The sequence below is a fragment of the Melanostigma gelatinosum genome, assembly GCF_949748355.1.
Source record: "Melanostigma gelatinosum genome assembly, chromosome: 3".
Lineage (NCBI taxonomy): Eukaryota > Metazoa > Chordata > Actinopteri > Perciformes > Zoarcidae > Melanostigma > Melanostigma gelatinosum.
Window position 1 is genome coordinate 6,222,640 of NC_136636.1, and position 14,546 is coordinate 6,237,185.

The window sequence follows — 14,546 nt, forward strand, 5'->3', positions numbered from 1 at the left end:
AAGCAACAGCTTGAAGCATTTAGGCCCTAAATTTAGGCCCTTCTTCCAATAGATCCCCCTAAATTTTAGGGGGATCTATTGGAAGAGAGGGAATATAATATAAGTATGGACCATATACTGTGGGCTGGACCGAGGTCAAGGAGGCAGGGTTAAATGAGACGCTAGTGCGCATGCTCTACGGGTCCATGAATGTGGAACATTGCCGGAAGATCATCTGATTTTTATTGTGCTTCATGCGCTTCTGAGCAACTTATCAAAGGAAAGCATGTGGGCTCCGCCTCCGACGCTGCATCCATTTCTCTTTAAACATGCATGGATGAAGAGCTAACCTAAGGAGAGTGCAAAGGTCACAGCCTGTCATCGTTAACGTGTCACATGATCAGCTGGAGTGAAGGCCCAAGCAGACACATCTGCTCACTGACAGGCTAGGCCGGCCAAAAGACGAAGCCTCTCAGGCAAGCTGAGGGATGAAGGGGTCAGCCCAAAAGGGGTCAACCCAGAGGCAGCGGGCTGCGATTATCACCAACAACATGAAGTATTGTATGAAACTAGATGACTCCCTGTCCCACGCCTTGTTTTGTTTGTGGTTGAAACTAAACAGATATTGCAAGTCAAAAAGCACGCACGGTGCCGTTACTTAGCAGCTCGAGCAGAAACAGTGCACGCGTTTGTTTTTGTGTCGCATCCACTGACTTCTATTGCCTCACCGATGGTTACCTGTGGAAGCCATTGTGGTCGTTTCACAAGGACAACTTGGGTTACGTCGTGTCGACTCGTGCAGAAACACCAAGAACGGTTAAGTGTTGTTTTGTGTGTGTGTGTGTGTGTGTTTGTGACTTCCTCTCCTGGATTACACGTCCGTCGAGGAGAACTCACGCACCTGTTGGGCGTGCGGCAGCGCACACGTGTTGGGTCGGATCCTAACAGCAGCTGCAGCTGAACAAGGGCCTCCACTGTGCCCCGGGAGACATAAGACTTCACTTGAGTTTATGGCCACCGGCACTCTGGTTCACTCCTCCACGTTGCACAATATGGATGGAGATGAGGCACCGCAGGAGAGGACATCAATCACTACTGTAGCACAGAGGCGGGAAAGCCTTGCAGCTAAAGTCAAAGTTAACCTGGAGAGCCCGAGTATGCAGAGGTCATCAGAAGATAAACACCGTACGGGGAAATGATGCTGCCTTGAAGTGTCATTTTGAAAGCAAAGGGTTAACGTGGACACTCGTGAAAAAAACATCACAGCCCTCTGAAGTGATTACTCTTTTTAATGCCCATCATTCTTATCGTCACGCTGCCACATAACCAAATAACAGGGCTGTACGTTCCACACGGATTCTCGTTATCTGCAGCCAATTTCAAATGGAATCCAATAAATAAAAAAAGAAGCAGCTGGAAGAAGCTGACGCAGCGACTAACTCGGTTTTTGGAGGTGAACGACTGCAGATGAATCCACTCTGTCACTGTGCAGCGCTCAGCTCTCTATAATCTACTGCAGCCCATTGATTAGCATTGGGGTAAGTGGAGTTAGCCAATCCATCACCCAGGGGGGGGGGGGGGGGCATTGTCAAGATTAAACAGTCAAGAGGTGCAGGAGGAATACTGATGGCGGCGGGTTAAGACCTCGCACTCCTTTGAAGTCTTCATTTATATTGACACAGTGATCAGTGTTTTGGAGTCACATGTGTTCCACAGCTCAAGACAAAGCAGTGCATTCTCTGTTCCATCTGCGTGGACATGAAGTTGCTTTGTTTCTATTCAAATGCATACTTCAGTAAACGTTTCGATTTGTAAGTGAGGAGACATTAGTCAAAAGCTTCCAACAGTACAGACCCGGCAGTGGTGCGTGTTGACTGTGCACTGGTTTTTTTGTTTTATTCTGTTACAAAGCAACACTTGCATTGCTTTCACAATTCTGTCCGACAGGACCGACGGCTGTTACTCAGACTGATTAAACACAGATTTCATATACCGAGAGAAAAGGAGTCCGCAGCTGTGCGTCACATGAACACTGACACATTGAGATGTCTGACGCCACCCTTTGAGAAAAAAGTGCCCCGACAAGTTCTGAGTGGAGTGACAGATACCCTCAGGGAGGAGATAAAAGATTACAGTCTTTCTTCTTGAAACACACACACACACACAGTACATGAACACACGAGTGCACAATCACTCCTTCAGTTTTCCCTCCAGGAAGCTCTGGATCTTTTGTAAGTTCTCCTCTTGCTGGCCCAGAGCCTCCAGCAAGATGCCCATGGGGGACCTCTTCAGTCCGGCTCCCTCGATCTTGTTCTCCAGTTTATTCTTCATGTTGCGGAGGCGAAAGGAAGCGTGTGCAAATATCACTGAAAAAAGAACAGAAAGCAGATGAGAAGAAGAGACTGTTAACGCTTTAAAAAGCTTGGCAAAAACAAACCTGTAAAACGTTTGTTCAAGTCAAACTATCGGAGCATCAGTCTCTGAAGATCTGAGAGATTTCAGTCCAAAACATGTTTTATTGATTTAGAAAGAAGGCTGAAGCCTACAGTTCATTTCACAACACTTCAAATGCACTGATCATAATCCTCTAACTATCTATTATGTCATAAAACATATTTATTTAACTGATCAGTTTGTCTCTTCACTTTCTTTTGTTGTTGCCAGAAATGATATTGCAGTAACGTGTATTATGTTGTGATCACGTGCTCCAGTATCATCGTGAACTCACGAGCCAGAGGTAAAGTGATGGCCGTCATAAACACCATGACGCTCCCCAGCAGAGAGATCAACAAGTAGCTGGCGACCATGACGGCGATCACGAAGGCCGTGGGATTGTGCCTCTTGAAGTCGCTGATCGCTGCTCTGTTCTCTCCGGCCCACACCGAGGCCACGAAGACGGCCGACACCACGGCCGTGGCTGTGAACATCCCCAGAGGGTTCAGGAACCTGCAGGGCAGCAACACAGGACACGAGAGGAGCAGAGGGGTCGGTCTGAAACGGCTCTGGTTCAACTGGAGCGTGTGTGTGTGTGCGTGTGTGTGTGTGTGTGCGTGTGTGTGTGTGTGTGTGTGGTCACTGGCTCCCCCAAGTGGTTAGACGGCATTTAGACAACAACAAGATGCCTATTATGTTCTCATACTAACAGGACAGGACATTTAAAAAGGTGCCCCTTGGGCAATTATGATTTTAATATTTTCGCTATTTTATAATATTCTATAGACCAAATGATTAATCCGCTAATCATGAAAAATAACCGACAAATTCATCTACAATGAAAATAGGCTTTAGTTGTAGCTCTGAAAAACCCCAAAACCTTAAATTTTTCCAAAACGCTGCAATAATTTAGTTGGGACACAAAAAAAATGTACATATATTGTACAGTATAGTTACTGCTCCAACAGGCATTTACATCAGGATTTGAACCTGCATCACATCTACTGTTGTGAATGATCTCCCTGCCTGGACAGACAGCTTGGATAGAAAAGCTTCGTACGATAAAATCTGACTTGGCACGACTACGGTGATGTCATCAAACCGAGTCCGTGACCTCACAGGGCCCGTCTCACACTGAGTTCAACTCACTCAGGCTCTGAGTGACAGGTCTCACAAAGCTGAAGACAACTCAAAGACAGTTTGCAGATACCGTTTTATTTTAAAGGCCAATCACAGCCTGCCTCTACTGTTTTCTGTATTTGGCATTATATTATTGAGTTTATAGAAACATGTATACTCAAAAGTTGCCTGCTTTGAGATACAAGTCCTCACTTGCACCGTGTCATCATGGTGAGCTCGTAGGAAGACCTCTCACATCATCACATATAACCCCGCAACTAAGTTGGGAAACTAGTGTTGCCTCTTCATAGATTTATCGAACCATAAAACAAACACAACTACTGGAGATCTCCCCAATCAGCTGATTAAAGTTGCTGTTTTCTCTGTGCTCTCCAACAGCTGACTAGACACACGGCTTACCAGGCCTCCATGACCAGAGCAACAATGTGTCATCATACAGGTCAGCGGGCAGACTGTGACAGGGCACTGCTATTTTTAGTAAACTGGGATTTAGATGGAACAAAGTGCCAACTAAAGCCAAGATGCTTCCTGGATTTAACCGTGTGTGTTCTCCGTCTGATTGAATCTACCTGGTGTCTATTATCTGATAATAGACAGACCTCACACTTGTGGAAATCTTGATTTTGGTTCTTGTACTGCGTGAGTCAGGCCACAACATTGATTAATTTGAATGTGCTTCCACATGAGTACGTCATAGGAGCCTCATGTTATTGTATTTATCGTTTAACACTTATATATTAATCATCAATGAATGTGTGTTTCTACACGAGGGGCACAAACTGGACGAATGTTGTTGGCTTTGGTTCCCATGTTGAGAAAGAAGATATTTCACACTGACAGTACATAACAGTAACAGTGCGTCACTTTATAGCAGGAACAACATCTTTCCATTCATGCTAACGGGACTCCTTTCAACTCTTTCTCACATAACAGCCTGCACCGTTATATTTAATCCCTTTAAAGGAGGCTACATCCAAGTTGACACTATGGCAACGGTAATGACAACAAAAGGGGACGAGCGACCCGCAAACAACCTGAAAAGTTGCCCGAGAATAACCAAAACAAGCGCCTGACAGCTGTTGTATTGACATCATAAAGTTACAATGTAACTTACCCTACAACCAGGAAAACAGCGATGGCCAGAACCAAGTAGTTAGTTTGATAATAAAGCAGGTTGCTGACAACCCTGTTGTTCCATTTCGCCAAATCTTTGCCGTCCGGTTTGGCGAATCTTTCCGAGCCGGGGTAGAAGTCGTCCCACAGTCTGAGCGGTGTCAGCTGCACTTCAGCCATTTGTTCCGTTCACCAACCTGCCGTTCACCAAGCTGACAGTACGGTGTATCCGCTTCATCAGCCGGAAAAAGTCACCTAAAGCCACGGACTAAACTATCGCGAGAAGCTGTTGAAAGCTCGTTCTCTTAAGCCCCGCCTCCTCAGCCCGGGTGAACCCTCACTGAAACACTTCCTGCCTAGCTTTCACAGCACAGAGAGGGATACCAGGAAGTGAGTGGTTATTGCAGCTCCTTGTTTAAGTCGCAGGTCGGTCCTGCGACTGTTATGTAACTGCGACTGTTATGTAACTGTTATGTTTGGTGTGTTTACATGCACGCGGACCTCCAACGAGCTGAGAATAGCAATGACATGAAATGATGTAATACGGTGACTTTTTGTTTCTGTTGTCACAGATGTGGAGCAGATTATTGAGTCCTCGTGTGATTGGTAGAGCATCTGTCTGTTGGAGAAGTCTCTTCACTATGAAGCTGAAGACCAGTGAGTTCCAGGCTCTGTTCTCGGATGGGCTGAAAGGACTAGCAGGTGAGATGTGGTCCCATACAACTCACAGGCATGCCAGCAAAGGTGGTGCGTGGTCTACAAATGAGAGAGGCACTTGCAGTACACAGGGATGTAAGATTTAGGAAATTAATCAGAAACTTGTGACAGTTAGTCCACCAGAGAGCACTGACACGTTTTACTATGTTCTGCTTTAATATGTCCCACTCAATATACATATACTCATATATATATATATATATATATATATATATATATATATATATATATATATATATATATATATATATATATATATATATATATATATATATATATATATACTCATAAATCTAGTAATGGCCAGGCTCAGTGAAATCCAAATATAAAGTCATGTTGGGAAGTCTTTTTTATCCCAATTATTAGATAATTGCTCATGGAATGTTGTATGTTTTCAGGTGGTTAGTATTGCACTCCCATGAAGTTGGGTTTCTGGGCCAGAGATGGATTAAAATAGTCAATTTTAATGCAGCAGAGGCCAAAATATTCTGACTTTTATTCCCTAGTTCGGGCCAAATGCCAAAAATAGATAGATCTTCTATTTCTCATCGTGCAACCAATATAATATTTCTGTAAAACCCTCTTTGTCTGGTAAATATAAACTCTACATCTCCACTTTGGAACGGGCTCTATTCATTTTATCTTTAAGACCAGCCATGATAATCCGAGTGAACATAGATGATTTTGTGATTGTTGGTTTAACTGCCACTTCACATTAAAAGGCGACAACACGTTTCCAAAATAGCTCCAGAAGAGGTGATAATCTCATTGTTTCAGGGGAAAATCCTCAGACGGAGTCAAAAAGGCTTGTTCGCTAATTGTCAAAGTGAGAACTGCATTCATAATCTAAAAAGGGAATCAATAATACTGGGATGTTTTTGGAAAGCTTCTTCTCCAGCTCTGTCCCTCCAGGTTTGATTCACCCAGTGAGATTGTTTGTGCCTCCAGACTCACTTCCTCTGAAACGTTACCCAGCTCCTGTAAGCGTGTGTTCCTTCTCTCTAGAGGTTTTCGAGAAGCACCAGCATGAGCTGAGGATCGCCGGAGGCGCTGTACGAGACCTGCTCTCTGGGAAGCGGCCTGAAGACGTGGACTTTGCCACCACGGCCACTCCAGAGGAGATGAAGCACATGTTCCAAAACGCTGGCATCAGGATGATCAACAACAAAGGAGAGACGCATGGCACCATCACAGCAAGAGTAAGAGGCATACAAGATCATTGTTGCATCATGGGAGGCTACAGCACTAAATGGGTCATTTTCTTCTTACACATGCAGTTTGATCGATCAAATAAGCGAGTTATTTGGATCAGCCATCCTGATGGATTGTGGGAAAACACCACACAGATTAGCAGCCCAGCAAGGCAGGAAGCTCGAACATTGATTCTTATTTATTCCTGGAATATGTAAATAAGTTTCATCTCACGAGCAGAGATGTGTGCTGGAGCATATGGTGCCATAATGTTATATAAATAAATAAAAACTACTCTGTTCTAATGGCATCAAGGTAGCTTTCCAGCTTGTGACACAGCGATTCATTTCTGTCTTACTGCTCTACCTAGAAGGGAGAGTGGGGTGACCTCAGAATGAGGGACTATGTTCATGTCCCTGAGGGCATTATGGGGGTCTTTGCCGAGCCTCTAGTCATCTGTGTTTTGTTTACTGGTTGTTTTTGAATCTTTTCACAGCTACACAATGAGAACTTCGAGGTGACCACGTTGCGCGTGGATGTTGAGACGGATGGACGTCATGCAGAGGTGGAGTTCACCACTGACTGGCAGAAAGACGCTGAGCGGCGAGACCTCACCATCAATTCCATGTTTTTAGGTGTTTGTGTGTTTGTGCACGTGGGATCAGTTCAGGGGACATTGTCACTCATTTTATTACATTTATTACACTTGTGTTTTGTTGACCTTTTTCTTTTATAGGGCTTGATGGCACATTATACGATTATTTCAAAGGATACGAAGACCTGCAGAATCGTGAAGTTCGATTTGTTGGCAGCGCTGAACAAAGAATCCAAGAGGACTACTTGAGAATACTGCGCTATTTTAGGTGGGCTGGTATATAATAATAATAATCTATAAAAATAGCGAAAGAAGAAAGTCATTGTTTATGTTTCTCTGACCTAAAAGCACTCTGACCTGAACCGTCTCATTTCACTCCCAGGTTCTACGGCAGGGTGTCCCTGGAGCCCGACGGCCACGAGGCCGAGACGCTGGCTGCTATTAAGGAGAACGGTCGGGGACTTGCAGCCATATCGGGAGAACGCATTTGGATGGAACTGAAGAAGATGGTTGTCGGTAACCACGCTGCTCATCTGCTGGAGCTGATGTACAGGCTGGAACTGGCCCAGTACATAGGTGAGAGGGGGGAGGGGGGCAGGGAATGAAAGGATTTTAAAAGTGTTTTTTTTTTCTAACTATATCGAACTATAACGCGGGACAGAACAAAACATATCGGAACAAAACACCAAATATGAATATTCCGAATATGAAGCTGGAGCCAGGAGACGACTGGCTCACCTCAGCATGAAGACGACGAGCAGAGGGGGAAATGGGAATACGTATTATGTGTTTTTTTAAACATGAAGTCATTGGTTCAATCTCAATGTCCAGACTCACAGACTTCGAGGAGCGTTGCCGCTAAATCCGTGAGGGCTCAGGTCTGTCCCACTGTCAATTAGTCATGTGCACGAGGGCTCTCTCGCAGACACTTTGAGCCCTTTATGCACACTTTCCATAACTCGGCATTTCTGCAGACTTTGTCTGAGGGAATTACCTCCAACTCACAGTGTTGTGGTGTTAAAGACAAAACCAGGGAAACAAGAAGGACAAACACATGGGTGTTCAGCCTGGCATGTATATATCGGGTGTGCAGCTGTGCCTAAATGTACAAAAATGCTGAATTATGTTCAGCAAAAAACAACATGTCTTTTGTGTTCTTTCTCGTGCTTAGTTTCTGTCGTCGTTTTAAAGTCCCTCCCGTCTCCGCACCTCCTCAGGTTTACCTCCAGATGGCAACGTCGAGGAGATGAAGCGAGTGTGGCAGAGAGCCAAAGACCGCTCTCCCAAGCCCATGACCGTCCTGGCTGCTCTCTTCCGCCGCCCGGAGGAGGTGGAAAAGATGGACATCCGGCTGAAGGTGTCCAGGGAGGAGAAGACTCTGGCTCTGTTCCTGGTCAAACACCGACGGGAGCTCCGCAAGAGCGAAGACGGGCCGGACCGCCTCAAGCCCTTCACTGACTTCATCTTCGACGTAAGTCTCCTCCAGTTGTCGGATGGCGATCGTTCTTGTGTTTTTAAATGAAAAAGGGAAGGAGAGATTTATAGTTGGGACACTTACCAGAACAATGTGGTCCTTGATAACACATGCTTTGAACTAGCGCTGAAACGCAATTTTCTGGCGTTCATTTATCTTAACAATAAGTGTGTTATCGGTTTTACATACATTTTAGTTCGTTGACCGGCTAACTTGAAGTTTTATTTCTTAGGTTTAACATAAATATCTTCGCTTAAATGAATTCGAAAGGATTCAGATGTGATCAGTTCAACGTAGCTCCACACTGGATTTAGCGTTGGAATAATTCTGTTGAGTTTGACGAAGCAGGATGAGTGAATTTGTCAAAAAAGAAAGAGGCATCTCGCTACAAAAGAACTGGAACACAAAGGTGTCACATTCGTCGCGTTATTACAGGTGAAGTGGTCCTACATGTGTACACACTGTTCATCAACACACCGGGTATGTGTCTGTGTTTTCCCCACTGTGCTCTTCGTGCTGGTTTTGAAGTGGGCCGAGCTCAGCTGGAGAAATGTGATGTCACAAATTACTGTGAACCAATCAGGATTCAGGAATGATTTAATCAAAGGGTGGCGACAGTGAGGGGGATTTTCGGCTTCTGGTCGTCAGCCGCTGTCAATCAAACCTGATCGGACAGCACTCAGCAGATCAGCTGAGTGTTTACATGTTAAAATCAAAATAATACCGTCATTTACGGGTTTTTTTAAAGTTATGATTATTTTATGTTGTAGAAAAATACTTCCGGTTTTCAGTGTGTAATTCCCACACGTGCTGTATGTTTTCAGAGCCGGGACCTGGACTCCCAGAGTAAAGTGTGTGAGCTGCTGAAGTATCAAGGCGAGGACAAGCTGCTGGCAGAGCTCAGCAGGTGGTCCGTCCCTCGCTTCCCCGTCAGCGGTCACGATCTGAGGAGGCTCGGGGTCACGTCGGGCAAGGAGATAGGCGCCACCTTACAGCAGCTCCGCGACATCTGGAAGAAGAGTCGTTACCAGATGGACAAAGATGAACTCCTCAGTTACATCAAGTCTCAATAAATGAGGAGGAAAAGTGGAGGTAATTGGGCCTCATTACAGATGTTGAATGAGCAGATTGCTGCGTATTGTCAAGAAAGGACACTGCAAGAACTGGGAAATGCGAAGCCGCCGATGAATGCAATTTATTTCTAAATAATCCCAGTGCCACTTTTGTTGTTCTGCGACGCCATGTAAAGAGATCACACACAATATCATGTGCAACACAGCTGTATGAGAACACGTGTACAATGACCGCCGATTTCACTGAATGCGTTCCTACAGAGCTCTGTGCAAATCCATTGGCTGAGCAGCTGCTGTGCTCCGTTGCTACAGAAAATATGAATTGTTAAAACAGTGATGAAAAGCAGAAGTTTGGTTTTTGATTTTCTCCTCAGTTTAACTGCGGTTGTGTATCATTTCTTTGCTGTGTTTTCTGTCAAGAAAATGTTTAAATGGCTGTACCTTTTTATTGAAAAGTGACTTTTTTGTTGTTGAAGTGCATGCACTGCAGAATACAAAGCTCCATGTTTACATCCTCTCCACCTCCATGTGTTTTGTTGCTGTGAGAAATGTGTTGTGTGTGTGTGGGGTGAGGGTGCTCCTCCTTCCTGAGATGAGGAGATATAAAGCCCTCTGCTGTCCTTTACCAACACTGCAGTTTCTGCCTGGAGTCTCTCAACACTTGTTGCTTACTGCACACTCACCCACACTAAACTCCCACAAGTTTGTTTTTCTAGGAACTTCCGCAGGATTCAGCTAGAATATAACTGTGTTCGGCTCTTTACTTTATTTGTGGCGAAAGCATGTCTTGGTTCATCGTCAACGTCAGTAACAACACTTTGGAGAGTCCACTTTCTGTGGATGAGCCGCGAGATGAGCGCTTGGCTCAAGTGGAGATAGCTCTTCTGTCCGTCATCTTCATCACAGCAGGACTCCTCAACTCTGCGCTCTTGTTGTTGCTGTGGAAGCGGAGGAAGCAGCTCTCCCGGATGCGCGTCTTCGTCTTCCACCTGTGCGTCGCCGATCTGGTGGTCACACTCTTCCAAGTTTGTCCCCAACTCATGTGGGACATCACCGACCGATTCGTGGGGCCCGACATACTGTGTCGCGTAGTGAAGTACCTGCAGGTGGTCGGGATGTTCGCCTCCAGTTACATGATCGTAGCGATGACGATAGACCGGTATCAAGCCATCTGCAACCCCATGGTGACGTTCCAGAGGCGCAGGGCGCGCTGGAACGGTCCGGTGTGCGCCGCCTGGTGCGTCTCGTTCGTCGGCAGCCTGCCGCAGATCTTCATCTTCTCTCGGGTCGAGGTCGCTCCCGGTGTGTACGACTGCTGGGCGCAGTTCGTCACGCCGTGGGGACCGAGAGCCTACGTGACCTGGACGACTCTGGTGATATTCGCTCTGCCCGTTCTCGTGGTGATCGTGTGCCAGGTGCGCATCTGCCACACCGTGCGCAGCAACTTTCACATTAAGACTCAGCACGTCGCGGCGGGTCAGCCGCTGTCCTCCAGGGCCAGCAGCGTGGCAGGGGTGTCCAAGGCGAGGGTGAAGACGGTGACGATGACCGTGGTCATCGTGCTCTCCTACATAACCTGCTGGACGCCTTTCTTCACCGCGCAGCTCTGGTCCGTGTGGGACGTTGATGCGCCCATTCAGAGTAAGAGGACAGGGTTTGGGATCTCACTTGAAAAACGGACACATTCTTACGGGGAATATTTCATTTAGCTTTTCCAAAACACAGACATTCTGAGATGTGAATGCATGGCATGCCAAATATTTCCTGTCATCACTGCACACCAACTAACTGATGATGAAAAACATTTTCAGAGGAACAGAGTGTCTTATATCCTCTTAATTGAATGGAAATACTGCAAAATCATTTTTAATTGATTTAATTTTGGAATCCTAATTCCCTGTGAATGAGTTTAGGTAACATCTTCTTTTATTTAACAATGATAATATTAATCTAATACAAATATTAAGGGGTCATCTCCACGTGAACTCACACTGATAGAAAATAGTGCAATACATTAAGTAGATATTGCTCCTCAATCCTTGAAAGTTTAAATTGAAAAGAGTTGAATTGATGACGCTTCAAAGTTAGAAATTGGTCCTTCGTAGTAAAATGGCTCAAAATATCAGCGTTAAAGGCACAGTTGATTCTTTTTCTCACTTGCTCCTCTGTTGTTTCCAGCTGTTACCTTCACCATCTTGATGCTGCTGGCCAATCTGAACAGCTGTGCGAACCCCTGCATTTACCTGCTGTTCAGTGGGAAGCTGCCCGAGACGGTCGTGGCCCTGGATTGTGTGCGTCAGCCGGATCGGAAAGAGTCCGTCCAGGAGGACGCCAACATGGTCGGCTCCCTTTACATCAGCCTCAAGAGCCTGTCGGATTAAAGGTGCTGAGGCCTCGGACGCTGATCTCCCCTCAAGCCTGCCTGTTGAACACACAGACTGTATTGATGGACGACGCGTCTCCATCCCCTCCCGCTGTGCAAAAATGAAGCCAATACATCTTGGGTGCAGACGCTGCCATCTTGGGTCTTTGATGCAGTTACCGCGGTACAGAGGTCACGCACAAACACCGGCTCGTCCAAAAACAGCCACAGCACAAATGCAAGGATCGACCGCCCTGTAAATGTCGGCAGCTGGCGACAAGATCAGTGACCGTATGAAGATACAGTCATAAGATCTTTACAGTCTCTGTGAAACTGACAGTTACATTTCTCGACATTCCTCCTAAATGTACAATTTCCGAGGCTCCGGGCGGGCTGCAGCTAGCCACCGGGGGGCCATCGAGACATTTTAACTTGACTTCTGTCCAGCTTGAAATACCTCAACAGCTGCTGGACGGATTGCCATGGAATGTTGTACAGACATTCATGTTCCCAAGAGGACGAATCCAGACGACAGTGATCATCTCCTTGACTTTTCCTGTCGCGCTACCAGCAGGTCAACGTTTTCAATTATTCAATGAAGTGTGATGGGTTGGCATAAAATGTAGACATTCATGGTACCCAGAGGATGAATCCCACTGACTTTGTTGATCCCCGAACTTCTCCTCCATCACCAACATGAGGTTGACGTCTGTGTTTTTGAGTGAAATGTCTTCACGACCTTTGGATGGATTGCCATGGAATTTTTCTCAGGCTTTTATGATCCCCGGAGGATACTTTTAAATAACTTTGGAGATACCCTAACTCCCCCTCTAAGAGCATCATCTGGTCACATTTGTTATTGGTCCATTTCTTTGGTTTATGACCAAATACCTGCAAAACTAATGACATTCCCATTTCCCACTAGCCTCAGCTGTGTTTAGCAAATGTCAGCACGCTAACACAGAGAACTAAGATGGACAATATGGATCAGGTTATTTTCCTAGAAAGACAAATATTAACAAGAATCCTGAAATGGACAGAACATTTGCATTAAAGTTGTTCCGTCTATTTCAATGTAATCTTTTTGTGTCAAAGATGCATGTAATGTGAAAGTGTTTTACTTAAATAGGTGTTTGTCCTGTATATATGTAATAGATTGCATGTGTCGTATGTCCTCTGCATGTGATTCTTCAGTCTATTTTATAATCTGTGTGTACGATCATATGTATGATGATGCTAGATATCCTTCAAATATGCAACACGATGCTCGGCGATCAATGTCACAACATGTTTACATTCTTCCAAGTCTTTCCTCTCCACCTTTATGATGATCTCTGAGGTGTTAGCAAATGAACTGACTTTTCCACATGTCTGTCTTCTTTCTTCTCAGCAGCACTGTCTATGTTTTACGAGACAAATTGTATTAAACAAGAGGAATCATCAAGAAAAAAGTGGAATACTTTGGATTCCATGAAAATTACTGTGAAAATTCAGAGTGCTGCAGTTTCCTCCGTGGGGGCTTTCAATGCCTCAAATCAAACGTAAATCACCAGTGACTTGATGTGTGACGTCTGTCTCAGTCACCACAATGTGTTCTTCTTTGAGGAGAAGCCACTTTACTGTTCGGTAACACAGAGACTGATCGAATGGAAATAGGGACTTCTTTTGTCCCATTTCTGAGTGCTTTTTCATTTTCCTTTTTAAATCTTCCTTAACAAGGCAAAGGATTTTGGGAAACATGGACTGGATAAATGCATAATAATAAGTGAGATGTTTACCATCTAATGACCAGCTGTGTGTGGCTGAAAAGGCGTCTATATTTAAATCCAATCAGCAGTGAGATACCACCATTTAGAACAAATTGTATGTAATGTAGCTGAAACATACAATTAGGACAACAATGTTTGAGAACACTGGCTTCAAAACACATTTACGGGCTTGCACTCTAATTCTGCAAGAGTCTCATGTTAAAGAAAAGATATACATTTGTATTTATTCAGAGACAACTCCACTGCATTTTTAATATCAGTGACAGTTATGTGCTACGCAGACACAGTTAGTTGGTGGAATGAATTCACTGTTTCTGTTTCAATGGAATTTATTAATAAGAATAAAAAGTAAACTGATCAACATGTAAAGCCGAATACAATCGGAACCTCTCAAATCAAGGTCTCTACACAAAAGCTATGCTGTAAAAAGTTTGTTTCAACCAGTAATTCTTTTGAAATGCAAGCCTATATTTGCAGTCATGATCAGAAGAAAATAGTCCTCACACTCTTTAATTATGTACGTGACAGCACGGCCTACGTCTGTGGTCAAAAAGCAATTTATTGAGACTTAAAGATGACGCGTGTTCAATTGCAAATGATTCCTGAAGGTGTCACTGCAATTAACATAAGAGGCCTCTTACACATGCTTTTATTATTCCTCAAATCAGGAAAAAAGTGCAATAATGCAGATGTGAGTGAG

The 14,546-nt window shown here is 44.8% G+C and overlaps 3 protein-coding genes across 3 annotated transcripts; 2 read left to right on the top strand and 1 right to left on the bottom strand.

Annotated features, from left to right (window-relative positions):
- Window positions 1-1,260: 1,260 nt before the first annotated feature.
- arl6ip5a (ADP-ribosylation factor-like 6 interacting protein 5a) lies at window positions 1,261-4,883 on the bottom strand. The gene is made up of 3 exons (XM_079265595.1): window positions 4,667-4,883; window positions 2,708-2,925; window positions 1,261-2,345 (listed from the first exon to the last, which is right to left on the bottom strand). Exons 1-3 carry the CDS (start codon window positions 4,843-4,845, stop codon window positions 2,170-2,172), a joined length of 573 nt encoding a protein of 190 aa, XP_079121721.1. The 5' UTR covers window positions 4,846-4,883; the 3' UTR covers window positions 1,261-2,169.
- A 161-nt stretch (window positions 4,884-5,044) lies between these two features.
- On the top strand, window positions 5,045-10,220 carry trnt1 (tRNA nucleotidyl transferase, CCA-adding, 1). The gene is made up of 8 exons (XM_079265590.1): window positions 5,045-5,055; window positions 5,238-5,367; window positions 6,388-6,581; window positions 7,070-7,208; window positions 7,310-7,436; window positions 7,551-7,744; window positions 8,386-8,639; window positions 9,467-10,220. The coding sequence occupies exons 2-8, from the start codon at window positions 5,238-5,240 to the stop codon at window positions 9,713-9,715; spliced, it is 1,287 nt and encodes a 428-aa protein (XP_079121716.1). The 5' UTR covers window positions 5,045-5,055; the 3' UTR covers window positions 9,716-10,220.
- A 277-nt stretch (window positions 10,221-10,497) lies between these two features.
- Window positions 10,498-12,096, top strand: avpr2b.1 (arginine vasopressin receptor 2b, tandem duplicate, 1; the record flags this gene model as incomplete). The annotated part of the gene is made up of 2 exons (XM_079265592.1): window positions 10,498-11,356; window positions 11,894-12,096. The coding sequence occupies 2 exons, from the start codon at window positions 10,498-10,500 to the stop codon at window positions 12,094-12,096; spliced, it is 1,062 nt and encodes a 353-aa protein (XP_079121718.1).
- Window positions 12,097-14,546: the final 2,450 nt, after the last annotated feature.

What these genes read in the sequence shown, in the direction of transcription:
- trnt1 (XM_079265590.1), top strand. Translation starts at nt 5,238, where the DNA reads ATGTGGAGCAGATTATTGAGTCCTCGTGTGATTGGTAGAGCATCTGTC. An exon ending in TGGGCTGAAAGGACTAGCAG is followed by an intron (nt 5,368 to 6,387) that starts GTGAGATGTGGT and finishes CCTTCTCTCTAG; the next exon opens with AGGTTTTCGAGAAGCACCAG. An exon ending in GGAACTGGCCCAGTACATAG is followed by an intron (nt 7,745 to 8,385) that starts GTGAGAGGGGGG and finishes GCACCTCCTCAG; the next exon opens with GTTTACCTCCAGATGGCAAC.
- arl6ip5a (XM_079265595.1), bottom strand. Translation starts at nt 4,845, where the DNA reads ATGGCTGAAGTGCAGCTGACACCGCTCAGACTGTGGGACGACTTCTAC. An exon ending in GCTGTTTTCCTGGTTGTAGG is followed by an intron (nt 2,926 to 4,666) that starts GTAAGTTACATT and finishes GCTGCCCTGCAG; the next exon opens with GTTCCTGAACCCTCTGGGGA. An exon ending in CATCACTTTACCTCTGGCTC is followed by an intron (nt 2,346 to 2,707) that starts GTGAGTTCACGA and finishes TTCTTTTTTCAG; the next exon opens with TGATATTTGCACACGCTTCC.